This window comes from Fulmarus glacialis, unplaced genomic scaffold (assembly GCF_000690835.1).
Source record: "Fulmarus glacialis isolate BGI_N327 unplaced genomic scaffold, ASM69083v1 scaffold40779, whole genome shotgun sequence".
Taxonomy (NCBI): Eukaryota; Metazoa; Chordata; class Aves; order Procellariiformes; family Procellariidae; genus Fulmarus; species Fulmarus glacialis.
In genome coordinates, this window is record NW_009235980.1 from 9,176 (window position 1) to 32,019 (window position 22,844).

The window sequence follows — 22,844 nt, forward strand, 5'->3', positions numbered from 1 at the left end:
GCTCTATACATTGCAGATGCAAAGCAGATGTTAGCAGGACAGGAAACGCCAACGATGTTGTGATAATTGAATTTAGGAGTAGACGGTCTGTCAATTTGTTTCAACGTTGACGGATACTGGGCCACTTCAACCAAAAATGCTTGTGGCGCTGTCGCTAGCCTTTTTTTTTGAACAGTTGAGAAGGGAATCTCAATCCCTTAGAGCTGCCTTCCCCCTGAACAGCCTAAAAAATAACTGAATGACTAAGCTGTCTTTGTGGTGCCCAAACTGAATTATCTGCTGTTTTCAGCGTGCAACGCACCGACGCCTAGAAATCTATTGTAAGTCACATACAGGGCAGTTTGCAATGAAAGGATATGTATAGAAGCACCTGGAGAAGCCCTTTTGCATAGAAAAGGCAATCTTAGTTGTCAAACATTTACCAACAGGACAACAATTTAGCTCCGGTTTGTACCAAACCGCAACAGCTCTGCATTTTCCTTAGCAAGAGCAGAGGTGGTGTAGCTGCAGGTAGGTGCCTCTTACCTTGAGCTCCTTCCAGCTGTCAAGCAGTCTGGTAGCCAAATCGCTCACATCCACAATTTTGTCCGTTTGTTCTTGGCTTCTCTCGCTCTCAACATCGGATACGCCTTCCTCTTCGTCTTGAGATGGCGTTTCCATCATAATGGGCTCTTCCAGCTTTGCACCGTTGCTCTCTTTGACCTCCGCTTCAGGCTCAGCCTCCAGCTCTGCAGCTTGGGGTTTGCTGCTCTCCACCGGCACATCAACAGCAGCTTTGATCTCCTGCTGCGGCTGCTCCTCTGACACCTCCATTGGGGCACCCTCCAGCTGGTCCAGGTCCTCTTTGCCCTCCTTCCCTTCCAGCTCACTGGTTGTATCCGAGATGGCACTGTCCATGCTGTTTTCACTTATAATTTTCAGCCTTCGAAATACCAGCTTCTTAGGGGTGTCCGTGTCACCTTCCGCGCTCTGCTTGGTGGAAAGATCTGGTGTGTTGAGTGGCGTGTGAGCCCGCGAGGTGTTCTCGCTCGAGTAGCCATCGCCTTCGCTGAGCTGTGGGACAGCAGTCTTGGTCTGAGCCCAGCGCTGAATAATGGGAAGCACTTTGCTCTCCTCCAGCATGTTCTTGGTAGGTATAGGCAGGAGCTCTAGTGTCTTCATAATCTAATCGCAAACACAAAAATCACATTGTTAGAGCCATTAGAATTTAAAGCCATCTCCAACCTGGAACAATTTCCTTTTCTTAACAAGAGGTAACTGGAATATCAATATGATGGTGACAGGTCACGGGTCAGGGATAGCGGCATCCCTGCTCAAGGCTGAACTGCAGCGGTGGACTTCTGCTGAGAGCAAATAAACCGTGAGTGGGTGGAAAACAGTGAGCACAAGTATTTAGCAATTAGACTAATTTAGGAATTACTTGCAATTAAACTGAGTTCAAAGCGCTTAGATGCTTACAGCTGGCCATACTCATTCCTAGGACAATCAATACAACAATACAGCAGTTAGATATGCCACATGAAAGAAAACCTGATCAGAAACGTCAAGATGTATCAGCAGTCAAAACAGAAGAGATTGACCAAAAAAAGTTTGCAAACTAATACCGGGAAAGCTTTTTCCTCGCTTGACAGAGGGTGCCCTGTGCTGCAGTAGAGGCTGGAGTGTCACCAGCGCCTGCGGGAGGGAGACAGTCTACTGCTCTGGAGCTAAACCTCATGCACAAAGAGATATGGACAACTGGGGATCTTCCTTCAGTCCTCCAACCATGAGACAAGGCGAGCATCACTGATACCGATGGCACTTCCAGCTGATTTAATCTCGCCAGAAGATGAGGCTGCCGCTAGCACCTGCACTCCCAGTACCACAACAAAGCAGTCCCAGGAACAGGAATCCTCCTTTAGACACCAGGAAACAGCCAGAGGTACCAGGTGATGAAGCCAACACTGTCAGAGACCACAGCACAGCTCATGCTATAGTGCTTTCCCCTGGAGACCAGCCAAAAAGCTTGGCCTCAACTGGGTTGTGTCCAAAACCTGAGATGAGAAACACATTATTGAAAAGATCTTCAAAGTCCTTTTACAAAACCTGTCAGTGGGAATGGGGATCACGGGCACAGAAAGAAGCACCAGACGTTAAATGAGCGCAACCTTTCCAGGATCCAGCAAGTGACTTCAGCAACTTCTCTCCCAAGACCAGACCCCAAATCCCCGTTTTTGAAGCAAGAGATAGCCAGCCCTTCTACAGGACTTTTCAACTTGTTCACTTTCAAAACCAGCCCTCCAGCAGGTGAAGGACAGAAGATGGTTTTATGGCATTACACTAATTTCTGCCACGGGCATCTGATGGCCAAAAGACCATTTCTCTTAAAACAATGAGTGTTTTTAAAAAAAGGGAAAAAAAGCAAAGTGTGAGCTGGCCCCTATCCCAAGCCCCACTCGCAACTCAGTGAAGAATTACCCGGATTTTAAAAGAACATATCCATTCCACAAAACCCCAGCAAAGTTGACAGGGTATTGTGACCAGATGCATCGAGAGTGGAGGCGAAGCCACCACTACCACAGCAATTCGGTTTCCCTCTTGAAGCTTGGGGGGAGCAGCTCTGGGTTTGAGATCAATGAGCTTGAGTGCCTGAATCTATTCCAGGGGAAAACCAGAGTCTAAGCTGACCAGTGATTTCTCCAAAGCTAGAGGTCGAAGATGCGTCGGAGGCGAGCTACCTAGCAGCTCTGCGATGCCATGGCACCTGTACGTCAGGGAGCAAGAGGTAGGCACCATATGTACAAAAATCCAGACTTGAGACTCCCTCAGAGCAACGGCTTCAACATCTATCAGTGGGATGGATCCTACCTACCCCAAAAAAGAAAATACTGCAGTCCCAAAGGGGAATAGCTCAGCTCCCTCCTAAGAGCAGTTACTGCAGCAGATTAACTCAGTCCCTGTAGATTTGGCCTCAAAAGATCTTTCTGTAGCCTCGTGAGCAGCACCTCCCCATACAGCAACATGGGGGTGACGCACCGCAGCGAGAGGAACATTGACTCAGCAGCTGTCAAGCACTTCTGCTTTGGCTGTAAGTACTGAAAAGCCACATCGCATCAGCAGGAGAGAAAACTGGAGGCACCCGCTGAATCCGTGCCTTGTACACAACGTACATGGCCCATCAGCAACAACATGCTCTGCACAGCGTGAGGCTGATGAAATACGGGTAGGTCTACTCAAACCCTACAAGTCAGCAAGCTCTAACGTAACATCAGAGACCCATAACCCGACAGCACTGAAGTTTTCCAGGTATTTACAGCCAAAACTTCGTCTAAGGAAAGATGGAGGAGGACTAAGCGGCGGAAATGGTGGCCTTCCCGTAGGACACGTTGCTGAGCGGACAGACCTGCTGTCCCTCTCACCACCACTGACACAGGCGCTTCGAGAGAAGCACAGAAGCCGTCTTATTACGTCTGATATCCAGCTGGGCTCCAAAAACCTTCAGGTATCCTCATCCCACCCCAAGAGCTGAAGGCTCACAAAAGCACATGTAGGCAGCTCTTCACCTTCTGATACCAACAGCGCCCGTTTCTCAGAGGGAACACCTGAACCCACGTGTTAAAGAGGAGAAAGGCATGAGCAGGACACGACTCATTCAGAAATGCTAAGTACCAGCTTGGAGAAAAACCGTGCTGAGCTAAGGAAGCAGGGTTGGGCAGGATTGTCACCGCTTCTGAAAAACAAAGGAGAAGTTAGCAGGAGAAGAGGTGCCCTGAGCTCAAGAGCTCACATGGCTTCTGCTTTCTTGCTTGGGATGCAGGACCACGTGCGCCTCTCCAAACTGCACAGCAACCTTCTTGTAGAAGCGTCTTTAATAAAGGAACTTCCAGATGTCTTTCTGCATGCAATGCCGAAGTGCATATAGAAAACAGAAATATTCAAGTTCCACTTCAGACAGTCAATACTTCCAATTCCCTGTGCAGTTCAGCACGGAATAAACAGCAATGATCTTTATTTAAGTCTGGCTCATGTCACTAACTAAACCACAAGAGCAAATTCTTTCCATATATTAAGGATCTCGCTTAAAGCAGAAGTTTTAGGTTGTAGTTTTAAGGATACCTGCAGTTTGTTTTCAGGAACTTGGCATATAATATATATATTTAAAAAAAAAAAGAAAAAGAAAATCATCATGCTTCTGAGCAATTAGCAATGCTGCTAGGAAAGCTTCAAACCTGAGGGAATTACTGACCTCCAGCTGCAACTTCAGGTTGTTAGCGGTGCTTCCTCTCCCATCGCCCAGCTCCGTCATCCAAATCCAGAGGAGAGATAAGCCGTGACACTCCAGGAAAGACTTCAGGCAGGACTGCGAGTGCGTGTTCTGGATGAGCCAAAGTTAGAGAGAGTCCGTGGGAATGGTCAGAGACTTACAGGCAAAAAAAAGTTTGATTTCCACAGGCTAACATGGCTAATTGCTCAACTGGGCTTACGTTACCTGTTAAACCCATTGCAGAAGCCAGAACTATGCACCTGCCAAGATCAGCACACGTCTAACGTCATTTAAGTGGCCACAACTGCCGGGTTTGGAGCAATAACGCATGCAGCAGAACCGTTATAACTGTTACCTGGTGGACAGCTCGTATTGGGGAATAAAACAACGATAATGGATTGCACAGAAAACTGGCTGCACCTCATCTGCACACAGTCAGAGGTAAAAATACAGGATAATCTTGGAGGTAAGACAGCTACGATTTTAAGCCAAAAAACTACTCATTTACAGTCTAAATCCCTTACGTACAACTTGCTTCTAGAAACGGGCATTTTGCATCACCACCCAATACAAAACGAGCAAAGGGTGGAGACGTGGAGATTACACATCTATAACCCAAGCAGAACCGCTCGGCTCGCGCTGGGGATGCTGGCACAAGTGCGAGACCTTTCTCCCACCTTCCCCCTCTTCCTCTAAGGAGAGCTCCAAGGACATTGCTTTAACAGGACATGGTTTCCTCCCCTTCAGCTGGGACCTCCTCACCTGTATGAGTTTGAGGCAGGTGAGCTTCTGCTCCAGAGTTTCGATCCGAACCATCAGCCGGGATAAGCTGAGAACTTGGTTTTTATCGGAGAGACCCTCTCCGTTCTCCAGCAACGCTTCCAGCTCCCCGTCCACCTACCACGACCAAAGAAAAACAACTCTCAGGTCGTGCCAGGTTCATGCCACCCTACATGATGGCAGAGACGATCCGTTCCCTGGCTTTGAGAGCCAGGAGAAGCCTGTCCCAAGAAATTTGCCCACACGGAAAAGAAGCCTGGCTTTAATTTGACTCAGCGTGGTTGGATTTCTTTTACCTGGCCCATTATGGGGTTTTTTTTAGACCTTAAATCCCATACAAGAGCACACTGTTCCCACCAGTTCTGTTTATACTGGGGACAGAGGGCAGCCAGTTGCACTCCTGGCTGGCACACACACGGAATCCCCCGACTCCGATATCCATTTCCCCTAACGAATGGCACATCTTAGATGTATATATCTAACGCCGAGCGGAGGAAATTCCAGGTGTGTGCACCAAAATACTCCCAGTCGCAAGTTTATCTGTTCATACAGGAAAACAGATGTGCACTAAGAGATTATCTTTAATTGCAGATAGATTTACTTCTTTAAACACCTAACTGGTATTTATAATCTTTACAACCAGAGGCGCATTCCTCTCCATGTGGACACCGAAACACCAACATTCATAATTTAGCCTAGTGCTCAGTGCCACCATTTAGCATTTTAAAACCACTTACAAATGACTTATAAATAATTTCTTGGCTTCCTGACTCTCCGATACAGTAAATAAAAATGAAGCTAGCATTTTCAAAGGTAGCTTCTCCCAAAAAAGCCCACCCAGCAGTCTCCACCCAGGAAAAAACTCCTTTTGACTGCTTTGCTCAGACTTCTCTGCAGTTTCCTACATCTACCATGTGAACCCATCCCTGCAATTCAATGTAGGGAGTAGGCTCACAGAAGAGGATTACATGCATGAAAAGCTATAAAAAGACTAAAAAAAAGCCTGGATTTAAGTTACATATTTCATTCACGTCCGCCTGCAAACACAACTGTAACTGAAATCAGCACAAATACGACACATGTTCATACAAGTTCCTCCTGGAAGCTGGCTTGCCTCTAGGCCAAAGCAATTAAGAGATTCAAATTTCACATCCCAGCCTGGAGATGGCAAACATCTGCACCCTTTCAGCTGTCAAATTCCAGGTAACGTCCTGAACGGTGAAGCCGGTATTGCCCGTCTTTCACCGATGTTTAAAAATCATGCAACACAAACCAAATTTTTAAAATCACGTAGAATTTAGTATGCTTTTTAGTAGCATGCAGTATTGATGACCAGATATTGTACCTGTGAAAGTCCCTCTCTGGTGGGACTTTGTGCTAAGTAAGGGAAATATAGAGAAAGGAAATATAGATTTAACTAAAGCTCCAAGAAAACACAAGAATTGAGGGCGCCTGTGAAATAAAATGATACAAATACATCCATAGAAAAGACTGAACCTTGAGGTCATCATGAGTCATTGATCGCAGAAGACGACTACAGAGGTGACCTGAAGGCTCATACAGAGAGGATCAAGCCCAGGGTCAGCCCTTGGCTGCTGCTACTCTTAGAAATGAATAAAAACACACATACGAGGGAGAATCAGACTCACCGAGTCCTTCTTACGGGAGCGCTCCTTTTTCATTTTTCCTCCGGCGGCTCGGATGCTGACCCTGTTCTCTCCTCCCAGGTAACCCCGGCAGTTGGCCGAGCCGCAGAAACATTTCTGAGCCTCTTTGCTGTTGGTGGGCACAAGCAACAGAGCAGTTTAATAACAGATCAACTGCATCCACAGCGAGTTATTTTACCTTACTCTTAAGTGCATCCTCAGAAGAAAGGGACAGGAACCTCTCTGCACGGCAAGGCCTTTCTGGCCACTGAAAATTCAAAGTCTTTATTTCTTGCATAGCTACCGTGATCCCATGTTGTCTCAGCTGGAAACCAAAGCCTGCTTCACTTCCAGGCTCTTTGTAGGTCAAGAACCAAGAACCAGAAAGGAAAAGGTGGAAGTGTTGGGTCTGCTAACTTCTTACCACACATTGCAATCAATATATTAATTTTCCTAATGAATAAATAATCAAGATTATATATTCATTAGGAAAAAGGCTTGCATTTTATTGCTCAAAACGGAACGAAGAATGGGCTGACGACTCGTGGAAATAGTAAGATTCAAGTGGAAGATGTTTTTTTGCACAGTTATACAGCTGTGGAGATCAGAAAAGATATAAATTATATTATCTTCAGGCAATATTTCTACAAAGTCTCTGTATTTTCTACTTGACATACCAGAAATTCTAAACTATATGCCACAATTGCTTGGGAGAACGTTGGGTTTTTTTTTTTTTTGAAATGTGCATCATCCACTGGAGGAACGTGGCTCTGCAGTACTAGCGAAAGCTCAACTGCAGGATCTTCTGCGAAGCAGAACCTGAGCTCAGGAAGGACAACCAAAAGATCAAAGCTGGAAAACTCCAGTGAGACGAGACTAGATTCACTGAGCTCAAATACACAAGACATCAAAGTGAACCAATATAGCAAAATGCTTCTCCATCAGAGAGGCCCTAACAGAGCCACAATACTAAACCCTAATGATTTTGACTAAGCCATATACAGAAAAAAATAAAATTATGGGTGCACAGACTGCATATTACATGACCTTCCCCAGCTTTAGAGATATTCCCATGTGCCTAGAAATAAAACATGCCTTGCTGCAAGAGCAACCACAAAGGCTGAGGCGAAGTTTGCCTTCCTTCCTGCAAGTTAGCACCAGGAACAGAAAACTACATGACAGCATCTGACACTTTAGGACAAATAATTTTATAATGCATTTTATAATTCATTTCTGATTCTTCTGCATATAGAAAGAGCCATAGTGTTGCATAAGGCCAGATCCAGAAGGAAAAGGAAGAGACGCTCCTTAAACAACTGTATTCAGTAAAAAAACCCAGGGATTATAAAATGGATCTACAATTAATCTCATAATTACATATTGCTTCAAGCCCATCAGATGCTATTTTGTGCTAATCACATTAAAGAGAGTGAAATACTTTGCCATACACCTGGACAAGCAGTACTATAAAAATATTAGGTTCAGGTTTAGAGAAGGGAGCCAAAGCCCACGCTGGAGCTTGCACACCTGTACTTCTGGAGCGGGACAGGAAGAGGGAACATGCTATCTGTTGGGGGTTTACAGCTCTGCAAGTACTTGCAAAGTCGTAAAACAGGGGTGGGTGGGGAAGAAGAGGCATTATTTAAGAGCATTGCAAAGTCTGGAGCTTGGGTAATTAATAATTAGACAGAGGAAAGAAACAGTCAAGATAATTATCTGGGAAATTTCCAATGGGGAGAGAAGGTATGAAGTGGAACAAAAAGGTAATAAAGCGACACTGGAAAAGACATATTAAATCAACGGGAAATTCCTCTCACAATCTCTTGTGTTAGAAACGGAAGAAACTTCATCCAGGTAGCTTTTTTTCATAGTTGAATTCCAGTTCATTAACAACTGCTCTGTTAGATGAGGCTTTGCAATGGTTTGTTTCGGAGCAGGATTTTTTCATGGCACCAACGCTCACAAAACCCCACTTCCAGCAGCTTAAGCAGAGAGCCGAAACGTACCCGTATCTCTGGAACTGGTAATCAAACGTCAGCTCTGAGCCCGATGGGACTAGTTTGGTGGTGAAAAATCCAACTCTGAGCTGCCCATTCACAGTCCACTAAGGCAAGGAAAAAACAAGATGACAACAATTATTACAAAAGCCAGGCTTGACTCTGGCTTTGCTTTAAATTAACAAGACTAATCCTTCAAACAGCATCACTGATAAATATAAAACTTGCTAACTGGATCGGCAGTACTTGCCCATTTCAAAGGTAGCTGTTTCCATTTCACTAAGTTACCACAACAGAAAAAAACCCAAAACAAAGAGACATAAAGATAAAGGAGAAATGCTTTTCACTCTGAGCTTGCTAAGTCGCAAGGCAGTGGAAGTGAGAAGCCAGCAGCTTTGATCCAGCAGTTTACCTTTTGTGTCTCGCAGTTTGGTTCACAGCTGTGGTTCATAAAACGAGAGCAGTTTCCTTTCTGGGTAGCATCGATTATCTGAAAAGAAAAGAAACAACAAATAGAGCGAAACAGCCTCCCTCCCTCTGCACCAGGCAGAAATACGAAGCAGTATAGCTACGAACACCACGCGTTTGAACACAACCCATGTAGAAGTCATCGCCCTTTCCCGCTCCAGCTATCGACTTTATTTGGTGTGGAGAATGGCTTTTATAATGATAATAAGTGACCCCAAAAAAGAAGAGCGCTAAGCAACTGGTGCATGGTTCTCAGTTTTCATTGCAGGTTAATACAGAGTTCTTCAGTTGGGCGGGGATCCTGAATTTTTCATATCTGTTTCTGACCCTCTGGTAAGTGGTACAATGACCATGAGGGCTGGGGAAGCCAAACGTCTCTGCCACACACATCGTACTCGAATAGAAAGGTCGTCTCCTGGATCACTGCGTCCTCCTTTTTAGAACTGCAAACACTCCCCTGTGCCCCCTTGTGATCACATAACAATCTCACGGCAGTGAAAAAAATTGCTTACTTTAGGGGAAAAAAAGAGGAAAAAAGCACTCGGAGTATTTTTAGCTCATTTACTGTAAAGCTACCCAGACCCAAAAAGTCTTGACAGAAGAGACAAGCAGAATATGGTAATAAATTTCTATTTATATAGTTTGTTCTCAGCAAGGCAGGGCCCGTTGCCCGAGGTAAGCAACACTGCGCTCTCTGTGTCGCAGCTCCGCAATCCCATACAGCTGAAATAACTGCTAAGCAAAGATAAATAATTAAGAATTTCTGGTATATAAATATTTCAGTAATCCTGCACGTAGGGACTCCACCAGCTGAAAGTGGCCCAATTTCATGTAGCTCTGCGAGCAAGGGAAGTGAGGAAACATGGTTTATTGGTACACTTTCTAGACTGGTTTACTTGGGCAGCCAAGAGTTTCGCTTGAAGCATCTCCCGGAGCTGGGACACAGATGCAGTTTCTCTCCCTCGGAGGTTTGCTCGTGTGGAAGGGATGGGCCGTACTCCATCCTTTCCCTTGGGAGGACAATTCCTCCTCTCCAAGGACACTGGGATACAGTTAAGCCAGCAGACTTCTGTTAAACGAGCCTGAAACCGAGCAATGGCTTAAAAAAAAAAAAAGTAAGGCATGACAACACAAAGCCAGCCAAAGTTTCCCTTCCTCAGGAAAACATTTCCAATAGGTTCAGGACGTTGCTTAGTGGGTTCACAGGGAGTCGGTGCTGCTAAGCCCAGCCAGCCTCCCCCGAAGCCAAGCACAGCAATCACACTGCTCACCTCGTCATTCTTCAGGGCCATGAAATAATAGTGAATGTTCTTGTTCCGGGCATATTCCTTCACGCGAGCCTTGAACTCTTTGTGATCCAGCACTTCTCCGCAGTACTCCAAGACAAAAGTGTTGCTGCAAAGCCCGAGAGGAAAAAAGCATCACTCCATTTAGCCGCAAGCAAGAAACACCAAGGAACAGAAAATAACTGCTGCTGAGACGGGCTCTCTGAATACAACTTGCAGCCTGGTCATCCTGGTGGTGTAGCTACGATTATTATACACCTTAATCTCAGGCAATTCTGATTAATTTTTTTTTTTTTAATGCTATCACATAGGTAGGTGTATCACAGTGAAAAGCCCAGACACAAGAATAAAGCTCCCCTTCGAGCAGGGTTTATTCTGTAAAAGAACAAGACCTTGTGGGTGATGTGAAGAGGAAAATAAGGAGTATTAAGAGAAGGTGCTGGCAGGTGGTTTTCCTCAATTGAAATGGAAAGCCTGTCTACACCTTGCTGGTCTGGTGGGTGAAATGAGGGGTCAATAAAATATCCTTTTTAACCACAGGAAAGGTGAATTTAAAAGCAGAAATGGAAGATAACAACTAGTTACCCCTACAATCAGACACAAACCTCACAGATTGCGTTCTGCAGCACAGCCAGGCTTTAAACCCTCCAGTCTACCAAGATGCATTGTGAAACAGCTTTTCTTGATATCTGTCCTAAGTTTTCTCTTGCTTAATATCACCCTGAACCCTTCAACTCTTTCCTTGTGTTTAACCAGGAGAGCACCAGGAAAGCCAAAGCTCCTGCCCAGCTCCACCTGGACCTGTTTTGGGCAGGTATCACTCACCCCATTTCCTTCCTATCATTACTCCCACCCTCTCGCACAGTACCGTGGTGGCCTTCCAGCCCACATGTACAAATTATGCCCGTCTTCTCCCACCTCTGTGGGAGGTTCTGCTCTGAGGGAGCAACACTAATCTGCTCCTTCAGCTCATAACTCAGCCGTATCTTTCTCCTAGATGCCTCCCCAGCCTGCAGATACCAACACGGAGGTGTCAGCAATGGTCTTCTGATGACCAACCTGCTGCTTAGTTGGGTTAGCTCCCCTCAAAGTCCTGACCGCAAAACTCCAAGCCTGGGAAATGGGTGCAGTGACAGGACAGCGAGGAGAGCCAAGCTAGAAATACCTTTGAACAAACCCACATCAGGTAGGACGGGTCATCTTCTGGGTGTATAACACCCTCCGCAGACTGTCTTCTGCTGGGATGACTACCAAGAGAAGGTTGTCTTCTCCCAAGACAAGCTTTAGCTCCGCAGCAACGTTCTGCCAGTCTGCAAATCTCCCTCCAAACGACAGCTTTTCAGAATAGCACACACAGAAACAAAAGCAATATTGCAGCCAGCCCCAGACTTAAGTCACTGTATCAAGTGTTGAGGAACCGTATCCAAATCCCTTGACACGCACAGGCCAATTGCAGTAGATTTTTCCTGCTCTTGTTGATTTATATACTCTCTTACCCAAGGTGGTCTTCACACTGTTATCTCCTTCCCATCTTTCTCAACGTTCCTGATCCTAGCACACCTAGTAGACACAACGCTTGCTATGGCGACCTGTTCATTATCAGCCGTATCTTTACTACAACCTCCATATCTCGTCTTCAAAAGAAATTCCTAAAACTTTAAATAAAACTGGACCTGATATTTCCACACGGGGCAGCAGCACTGCTTCAGTCCCCATCACTACCGCTTCCCTGTGCACGCGTTATTCCAAAAACAACAGGACCCTGCTCTTGCAAAGGTTAGGTCCAGCAGCACCAGGGACTCCCCAGGTTATCTGGCAAATCTGGAAAATCAGGAGCCAGAAAATGCCACGACGCAGCTGTGCAACAGAACAGTGAGGGAGAGCTCTCACTTGTTTTAACAATCACTTAACACTGGTATCTTTTACATTAATACAGTGTGAAGGCGCTCTCAGTTAAACATACTGGGTTGAAAACGCAGAATTGTTTTCACTGCATTTTATATAACTTGGCATACCTCTCTAAAGCAATCAAAACTCTTCCCTGTATCTTCCTGTGAATTAGTCTCATCTATTCGATATAGCAGTAAAAAACTCTGCTGTAAGACCTACAGCTTTCTTAAGTGTCAGAAACATTGCTGGATTCCTCAGAACTCTTTGTCTTTAACAGAAGCAAAAAAAAAAAACAAACCAAAAATCAGAGTTTCCACAGAAACTCACTAAAATATCCAGAGTTACAGAAAATCTTTGCACAATTAAGTTCTAGGCGGATTGTCTTGAAGCTCAGCCTCTGGTGCACTTGAGACTGAACAGACTCATCATACCCATCCCACAGCCTTTTCAGAGAGAAAACAGAGCCTGGCGAAACTCTGAGCGCACAGCACTGCTTCCCCACGGCAAGACGCTCCAGCAGTTTCTTCTACAAAGTCTGTTGTTCACCTGCAGCGCAGCACAACTGGTTTCTGCTCACCCTGCGTGGATCTGAGAGGACACCCACACCCACACGACCTGCCCACAAATGGTGAGGTCTGAACCTGGGGGAGAAACACCCACCCGGGTCTTGCTAGCCGTAGGAGCGTGGCAGTTCACCGCAGCCGCTCTCACCTGGAGACACCTCCCGCCTTGCTCCCTTCTCCCAGCAAACCCCATTTTTGCCTCCTACTCGTCCCGCTCCTCCTGTTGCACCTTGTGCTTCAGCCTCCAGCAGCTTTTCGAATGTCCTCGCTCCTCTCTCTCCTCTCATGGCCTCACCTAAAGCTCTTTTTACTGCTGGGAGTATGAGAAAGCACCAGCTCGGCAAGGCAGAAGGTGATCCCTTGACCTATCCTACCTAGTGAGAAGGCATTCCCACCTCAGACCTGCTCCTTGCACACACACCTATAGAGCAAAATGTACCCAGCACTGTTGTTCTTCCCAGCCACGCTCACTTTTTGAGTACAACAGTTTGAAACAGGACTGTAATTCCAAAAATACCGGCATCCACCCTGCTGCCAACGGGTTCAAGCACCGCGCAACCCTTGCATTCAAAGCCCACCACCTCCTTTGTGCCAGACAGTGTCGATAAAGGCACTGATCCAGGCACTACGGGCAAGTAACACCTGGCATTAGTGAAAGAGAGAGGAGTTAAACACAGACTCATATCTGTAAGCACGGCTGATGTCAAACCAGCACTTAGAAGTACAGCCGTTAACTAACAACAGGCTAACGAGGGAGGAAAGATCCCCACGGGATCTTCATGTAGTCCAAAGGCGGGGAGGAGGAGGAAGGAGGACTCAAGAAGATGGTAAGTCTCGCAGAGTTGGGAAGAGGAGACACAACCAGAGTGTGTGTTCCTCTGACACCACGTAGTGCAGACCGAGAAAAAAGGGAAAAACACAAGATGAAGCCACGGCAAGACTGTCAGAAACCCTAACGAGAAGAGATCAAAACCAGAGTGGGAGATCTAACACGCAATTAGTGGATAAGTACGTGTCGATAACTAAGAGGGACATCCGACAGCAGACAAGGACAGTATATAAAGCTGGAAGAACCTCAGCAAATCTACTAATGTCAGTGAAACTAAGAAAACGCAAGCAACTTGTTTTCCCTTTGGGAGGGAGTAAAATAGCACAAGGTCATCATTCAAAGAGCAAAGGCTTACGATGGCAGATCTTTGGCAGCTCTCAGCCCCCAGCCTTTCTTCTCAGTGAGGATCACTTCAACATCTGCGTGTTGTTTCTTCTGGAAGCGCCTGTTGGAGCAGTAGTCGCCGTTTGGGCACCTGGAAGAACTAAGGGAAGGAAACGGAACAAATCAATTCCCAGCAGGATAACAGAAACAGCTCAGATGGAAAATAGATACCAAGGAACCATAATAAATTCAGTGTAAAACCTTCGAACGTGTTTTGCTATAAAAAGCATAACCATCTGACTGTCAAGATGCAAATGCAGACAATCTATTTCTGGAAGGAAGATAAAAACATTTGGAATGCGAATGCCACTGTACTTCTATGTCATATCATCAAAATGGGAGGAACTGGCCTCTTCTCCCCAAGAAGAGAAGTTTTTATGGGTTCTTCCCCCAAGATAGCCCCCTCCCCTATGTCTACTGCCTGGGCTATTAAATTAAAAACAAAGGGCAGGGCTTCTGCCAGGTAATTCCTCTCCTTCCACCCCCGCTGGTGACAATCCTCATGCCAGGGGGTGAATCCCCCTAAGCGCCCTGTCCCCTGCCTCCCGCTCACATGGAGCTCCCTCTTCTCCTAGTCTCTTTCAGGAGGGAAAAGGAGACAACAGCCATAGCCTGGTGAGGGTCTGGGGAGAGGCAAGAGATGCAAAAGGAGAAATGAGAGGAAATAAGGATCTCAAGTAGAGCTACATTTGAATTTCTGACTCCCTCCAACCACGCTTACGATGGACTAGAGTTAAGGCTGAGGAGCAGAAGACTCCAGGCATTTGTAGCAGGTTTTAACAGGAGGTTGCTAAGATCTAGCCTCCTGCAGAAGATCTAAGGTCAGACGCTGGTACGTAGGATCTGAAGATCACTCCACACCAGCCAGTGAAAATGAGAGTGCACAGACAGCTCATTGCCACTGCCCAGGAAAGTCTGAATTCCTTTAGGGGCTTCCCAAGTCATCTCGTGGACAACGCCGCCCAACCCTGGCAACTCATGAAATGCTACTTACCACTCTATCATGAGCAGGCGATTGAGACAGTCTTCTCCACAAGCAACCTCCCCCTGAGCTCGCTCTTCTTTGGAGAGAGGAGGGCATTCGCACAGCATTCGCTTAATATCCCGGTGAGATTTGTTCTTCTTCCTATGGAAGACGAGTCATTGAAATACAGGTTAGACAGCATCTGGATAGAGAAATTACTCCTCAGTCTTTATCAGTTGTTACTCGAGGAAATTAATTTGTTCTCTAGAAACTGGGCATATGGATTGATTACCTTTGGACAACCACAGGAAGGTACAGGGGTAACTAAGGAGTAACTGGTTTGAGTGGGAGGTGATGTCTTTCTGATCACAATAGATGACTTCTCAGAAAGACATCCCAGGATATTTAACTCTTTTTTTTTTCCTTCTCCTCAATGTCCACAATTCCATTTTACTTCCAATGTAGATGCGCACATGCACACACACCTACACCCAGAGGAAGGACAACAACTCCTTCATTTTGTCATACAAGTAAAGAAGCCAATTTCCAGAAAATTCAGTTCCTGATTTTTCTAGACAGAGGCTTTCTTACTACATAGTACCAGTTCTAAGGTTTAAATTAAAAGGATAAACTTCGATTAGCCTCTCATGAAAGACTATATACTGTAACCATATATAATACTTCGGAGACAATCTCCAGAGATCCCTTCCAACCTCAGCTATTCTGTAATATCCATTTGGTTTCGCTGATCCAAAGGCCAGGAGAAAACCTATATTCTAAAATATTAACATATAAACCATTAGTTGAGCGCACATACCATTTTAAAACAGCTTTCTTTTAATAAAGCAAATTGGAGGGTTTAGCTACTTAAACCTCTGCTTTACCGTCAAGATGATGAAAAAACAAGAAAACTGTAGTTACAGAAAAGGTGGGGCATCAAAGGCATCTACTAATTGATATTTTAATTGCCATGAGATGATTAGGGAAATGCTTTGGAGCGTGGATCCCAGCAAGATAAAAAAAGGCATAAGAAAAAAAACCTGGATTGAAATAAATAGCAGGTTTTATCTGCAGATAAGTGGTTGGTATTCAGACTCTGAATCAAGAATATCTTTTAACACACATTTATTTAAATAAAAAAAAAAGCCATCTTAGTGAACAAAAGACGTGGCAAAGCCTTGAACGTTAAGGCCCCAACACATGAAGCCCAACACGGGTTTAAACTGGCCCATGTGAAGCGTCCCCACGAGCGGGTGCCGCGGCCGGTGCCCTCGCTGCTGGCGAGCGCCGGCGCTGGGTACCCAAAGGTTCGGCAGGAACACCGTTACTCAAGCACCCTTGAGGAATCATGAGACGAAAAAGGACCATGAAGTTAAATGAAATGGCAAGATTTTAAATAGGCATAATCATCGGAAGGCTTTACCACAGCCTGTTCCAGGAACAAGAACTGGTTACAAGCTCGTCAGGAGCTCTCACCTATGCCTTAAAGCCAGAGCCAGTATTTTTTTGGCAAGGACGAAGCTAGGTAAGCCCTGAAGCAATACACTTACTAATCATCCCTAAAGCTTAGAAATAGATTATTTTATTTTCCAGGGATCATATCCTATTCAACCTTCCCATGCAAAAGGGAAAAGGATAATCCGCAGCCAACAGCTACCCTCTGATATTTCAAATTACAGTCTGTTAGATCTAAAATAACTCATCTGAGATGACAAATCACTACAAGCAAGCAACCAAAGCCTTTGGAAACACACATTGTTTGTCAAAAACCTTTCCCACACCCAGACAGATTTCCCTGTGTCTTCAGAGAGGGAGCGAGCTGGCATTTGGGGACACTAAACAGACAAGAACTGGCAAGCCCAGACGTGATGCTGCTACACTGCTCTGGGCTCTAATGTAGCTGCACCGAGTTCAAATGAACGGTGGACAATAGAGAAGAAAGCAAAAAGCTTGGAAAAAAATTAATTACTCTTACAAATTACCATGGGTACAAGAATAGCAAGAATTACTTGGTGCTGATGCCTGTAATCCCACGTGTGCAAGTCCTGCCTGATACCCAAATCAACACTCGACAAAGGGGATGCTGCAAGACGGCTGAGAAGAGGGTATAAATAAATCATCCTCCCCCATACCCTCCAATCTTCCACCTCTTCTCATCACCAGGGCCCGTCTGGGCCCAACCAGGGTCTTCTGTTTAGGAGAAGAGACCCGGGGGGGTTAAACACTTGCCCAGCATCGTCTGCTCTATGAGCAGCTTTGCCAGACATGGGGAATGTGACAATCCTCCCTCCCTCCCTCCAAATTACGCCAATTTGGCCATAAAAAAAAAGCTATCACAGAATCAAATACAAGTTAAAATCTAAACCTGCTACAGGCAAGGGAAAAAAAAAGGGTAAAAAAATCAGTTACCTTTCTGTCAAGTACACGTTCTCCTCAATAAGGTCGAAGTAACAGGGCATCTTTCCTTGCTTGGCAAACTCCTTCCAGCGCTGGGGGTCTCTGAAGTCGTCCATGATACACAACCGACCGACCATGGAGGAGTCCTGCAGCGCCGACTCCACTTGCTCTCCCTCCGGTTTCACCTTCTTCTTCTCCCTCGAGTCCACGTCGCTCTCAGAGTCACTCTCCAACTCCGGGCGTCTTTTTTTTGGTGGACCTCGTTCTTTCGCATCGTTTTTTTCCAAAACTTTCACCTCCTCCTTCTTCTCCCCACCAGGCACCGGCTCCTTGGTCGAATTGCTGCTGATCTCGTGTGCCTGCACCGAGCCTTTTTCTTTCTGCCCGGGCACCTGGCATTTACTCGAGGTGCTGGGAAAATGAGGCTTACAGTCATCATCCCAATGGTCATCCTCTTCGTACTCCTCGTGATCCTCCGTTAGAGAATCTGGTACTTGTCCTTGAATTCGTTCGTAATTAACTGCAGATGGTCTGCTAGCAGACCTCGCATCCCAATAACCGTTGCCTTGCCAGTAACTCTGAGAGCCGCTGTAGGCTCCCGAGCCCGGCTGGTAAACGTAGCCTGAGTAGACCCCAAAGCTGCTATCTGGCTGCTGGTAGGTGCTACTGGGCTTCTCCGTCTGGGAAAAGTCCCAGCCCAAACCACCTAGATCCTCTGTCGTATGAAAACCGTCCAGCCTGGAGAAGTCTCCAAGCCCAGACTGGTTAAGCCCACCCTTCCCTTGCCTACTGTCTGGCTTGGAAGAGCTCGTCTGGTGTCGGGATTTATCGGCACTTTCAAAACTCTCTGGCAGACAAAATGGCTGCTCGTCTGGTCGGCCGATCGGTCTACCAACGGACATTAGCTCCTTCAACGTTATTCTCTCATCCGGGTTGGGTTTGCCATGGGAGTCTGCCGTCAAGTCTGCCTGACTCGTGCTGTCAACACCGTCGCTCTGAGGCTGGCACGGATCCGGCCGCAGCTCCTCCATCTCCTTCCTTCTGAGCTCGGTAGAAGTCGCCGGACTCTTCTCCATCCCTCTAGGAGAACATCTGCTCTCTACTTGTGGACCCCCTTTACTCGCCATACTCTCCAATCTCTCTTCATAGTAGGGTCTACTGGGCTCCGGTCGCTCATCGTCCCAATGGTCGGAGAAGCGCCTGTTGCCCTGGCTGCTCCGAGAGGAGCCGGGGCTGCTCTCCTCCATCGCGATGGTCGAGTTCTTTGGTACGACCACAACAGACTGGAGCCGTTTCCGTGGCGTGCCGTCATCAGAATCCGAGTCCTCCGTGTCACTGTCGTCGCTGCCCCCCTCGCTGTCGCTCTCCCCTGTGTCGGAGTAATCGTCGTGGCCAGCGGGAACAAATTCAGCAGCATTGCCACTGCTGTCACACGTCGGGGCTTGAGTTACCGTCTCCATTTCTTCTGCAGTGACAATGACATCGCAAGAGGGAAACAAGGCGTCTGGAAAAGCCGAAGCCACCAAGGGCTCATTTCCCTCGTCCTTCTCGGCCAATACGCCGGGACACCGAATTCTCAAATCATCTGGCCCAACTCCCTCGGTGGAAACAGCACTTTCTTCCACAACCTCTCCGCCACGGTGCTCCAGCGGCACTTCCGAATAGTACGAATGTTCATCTTTGAACGATGGCTTGCATTTTGCCGAACCAAGATCAACATGCTGAGTATCCAACTCGACCATCTCTTCGGCTTCTGAATGCAGCAGCAGCTCCTGGCATCCATCTGGCGGTGGCACGTCCCATTTGGAAGAGACGCTTTCCTCCGGCATGGGATGGCCCGACCTGAGCCTCGGGGAACAGCCATCCTGGGAGGGACCCCTGCTCGAACTCTCCACTGCCAGGCTAATTTTATGAGAAGGATGCCCGTGCTCATCGTCACAGGCAGACTTTGAGTGGTGATCCTCCGTGCTCTCATAATCGCACGTAACAGTCTGCGGCTCTACCTGCATGTCCAGGAAAGTCTCGGATGTAACTTTTAAATCTGCTGGTTCTGCTTCGATTTCAACTTCCGAATGATACAAAGCAGGGGTGGCATCGTCTGAAATGTAGCAAAAAACTGGTTCTTTGGTTTTGTCGCACAGAGTCACCTGATCATCCAGCTTCTTAAGTACAGTTTTAGTATGATCTACATTCACGACAGGCAAAGGGACGGCTTCTCCTTGCTGTTGCGGGACCGGAGCCTCCGCTTGCCTAAACAGACTGTTGCATTCGCTGGACTGGACCCGAGAATCGTCCGGCTCTTGCTCTTGAGACACACACATGCTCTCAAACCCGTTAGATGGCAACGGATACGACGGATTTGTCTTCACGACGGGTGACGCTTCTGACCGACACAGGCTATCGTCAGAAGACGCGGCGACATCCTCTGTTTTGGAGGCACTGGAAGTTGCCAAACCATCAGCCCTACCCTCCGGGGACCCATTTACGCTCAACTCCATGGGGAAACACATTCTTAACTGATCGTGCTTTATCTTTAATAAAGTTTCTTGTTCCTTAACACTGTCGTGGCATTCGTTTCCTGTTAGCTCCTCAGACTCTGAGTTAGCAAAACCCGCTTTCGATTCGTCTGCCTTTTTAAAAGTGGGCGAATCGTTTAACTGATTTAATGGAGAAAGTGTCTTTTCCCTTTCAAATTTTTTCACAATGGACACCCTGATCTCATTGCTTTTTAGACAAGAGGTCTCTAAATCTAGAGAATTAGACTGCTGTTTTATTTCTTCGATCGATTCTGTACAACAGAAAGAACTCTTAAATTTATCAGGCTTTGGTGCGGGGGTCTTTGAAGGGGTGGACTTATAACGGGAGGAATTCACATTACTGTCGGGCTTAGAATGGGATGTCCCCTTTCGATAGCCTAGCTCATCAAGGGGAGAGCACCTTTTGGTTACTTCACTTTCTGAAGTCCTTTTTGAATCTCTATCTGCTTTCGAAGAAGACCTTCCTCTCCTCTCCACGTCGGCATGAGACGACTCTACTTTGCTGTCCCTGTCCGACTTAGAGTAAGAAGTCCTCGAGTCTCTGTAGGAGGAGGAGGAGTGGGATGACGTACGCCTCGAGTCGCTCGATCTGGAATGTGTCCTCCTGTACTCGTCCTCCGAGTCCGAGCTGTCTCGCGCCCTGCTGTCCGCATACGAACGGGAATATCTCGACCTTTCCCTGTACGGGGAGCTCCGATGGTATCTGCGGTCGGATTCGTAGTAATGCGAACGCTCCGACCTCGAGTAGGAAGAGCTGGTTCGGGAGCCCCGATCGGATCGGGAACGGGAATGAGACCGGCTTCGCCTTCTCTCTCTGTCTGATCGAGAGCGGGAGGACGCATACCGTGAATCTCTTTCTGATTTTGAATAGCTCGAGTACTTCTCATCCCTGTCCGACTTGGAGCGCGAGGAGGACTTCCCCAGGTCGTCACCTCTGAGGGAGGCAGAGCTTCTTCTGGGATCTCTCTCCTTTTCCGTACTGGATATCTTCAGCTCGTGTGATCGCTGGCTGGAGGAGGTCCTCACCGAATCTTCGTCAGACTCGGAGCCCAGCAGCGTGCCATCGGACTGGGAGAACTTCCTCTTCGACCCCTGCCTCCGGGAGCAGAGGGGAGCACCCTTCGAGCCGTCGGAAACCTCATCCTCTTTCCCAATATGGGAATCTTCCTTCTGCGGAGTTATTTCCGTCTGCTCAGGCGTGTTTTGAGTTACACGTTCTTCTGAACCGCGCGATACTGCATCCTGCTTGACGTCCGGCTCCAAAGCCTCCTTAGGCACCGCGTGGCACAGCTCCTTCGGAGTGGGGACTTCAGCTTCCACGGGCGGCGACAGCAACAGCGTCGACATCAGCGTTACCGGCAGGTGGTGGCAAGGTCGCCCCGCGGTACCGGCAGTTGTGGCAAGGCTGCCGCTGCGGGAACCGGCATCGATGCTGCTGGCGACACCGTCAGCGGAGGGGGAGGCGGCGGAGGCGGTGGCGTTGAGGGAAAGTCCGTGGCCAATGCCACCGGTTCTGTTACCGGTGCCACAGCCGGCGGCGGTGGCGGTAGCGTTGCTGCTGTAGCTGGCGGTGGTTTTGCTGTGACATTAAGTAAATGTTTTTTAAAATGGATCTTCCCTAATTCTACCTTCGGTTTCGGAGGTGAAGATTCCTCAGCTGAACCAGCGGCATCCCCCAGGTCCATTTTGCTTTTGGGGTTAAAGTCAGTCTGAAGGGGTACTGCTGGGGAGTTCTGAGTTTCATTTTGTTTCTCGTTTCCAAGACCAGTCAGAAATCTGTTCGGTAAGGTTTTCTTGGTTAAACTAAAGCTGAAAGACACCTTTTGTCTTCCTTGCTCCTCAAGGTTAACCTTTGTTTTGGTGCCTTTGGGCAAAAAGCGACTCGAAGCAACGCCTTTGAACACTGGGCCTTTGATAAAGCCAGCTTTCTGCACGGTTTCAGGCTTGCCCTGCAAAAGAAAAAGAAGATGCAGTTAGAAGAATTGGTTTTGGGGGTTTTTAACTCTGTTCTACAGGCACACTGAACAATTTTCTTTTACCTAGTGAATTTTTCATGACAATAAAAATAGAAATCGATACCCTGGGCTGGAGTCTGGGATAGCATAGCCGCGCTGCCTTCTGTGCCTGGCTCTCTCTTGAACAGAATCAATTACCCAGCCGCTTCCAGTTTGGAGCAAAACCTCCTTCGGGGTTTGGACTGAGGCTTTTTAACTGACTTATTGATGACCAAACCGAGTCCTTTTTTCATTTAATTCTCAGGTTTTTTAGAAAGAGATAGGGTTCAACATATAAAATTAATTGAAGAGATAGCACCATTTTATTTGTGCTGTTTCTGTGGTCCCAGGCTACAAAATATCCTGCATTTTTAAACTTTAAGTGTGTTTGCTTTCACGTCCCAGGAGACTGCACCTGGATGCTTTTGGTTTCAGCATGAATCAGACTACCCAGAAACACAGCAGCAGTTCTAAGCCCCGTCCTTTCCCACCTCTTGCCAACAGCCTTCTCTCACTTATTAGTAATTACTAATAAGTTTCCAGGCTCAGACATAGATCAGTATTAATATAAAAACCTCCAAGAATGCCCATCAGGACCCAGTCGTGCGTGATGACTCCGTCACCTCCAGGCCAACCGATGGCAATACGCTCCACGTCCATCTCACCAGAAGCTATCTGCTGTCTCCTGCCCAGGATCTCACTCACCATCTTGCAGCGAGGACCATTCTACAGCAAGTCTGTTCATTTTCGATGCTAATGAGCTGAAAGTCATTTTCTCTAGGACATTAAGAGCTCAGGATCTCCACCAAGAAAGCTGCTGTGACAGCACTTGCAACTGAACCCTGGCTTTGGAAACGGAGCAAGTC

The 22,844-nt window shown here is 47.0% G+C and overlaps 1 protein-coding gene across 1 annotated transcript; it reads right to left on the reverse strand.

The window, feature by feature from the left end:
- Positions 1–525: 525 nt before the first annotated feature.
- Positions 526–21,933, reverse strand: SETD2 (SET domain containing 2; the record flags this gene model as incomplete). Its single annotated transcript, XM_009586219.1, has 11 exons — positions 526–1,164; positions 4,226–4,354; positions 5,006–5,140; positions 6,673–6,799; positions 8,676–8,773; positions 9,079–9,156; positions 10,406–10,529; positions 14,058–14,186; positions 15,081–15,212; positions 17,460–21,350; positions 21,383–21,933. Coding segments are annotated over 11 exons (6,033 nt in total), but the record flags the coding sequence as incomplete, so codon positions are not given.
- Between the last annotated feature and the right edge of the window lie 911 nt (positions 21,934–22,844).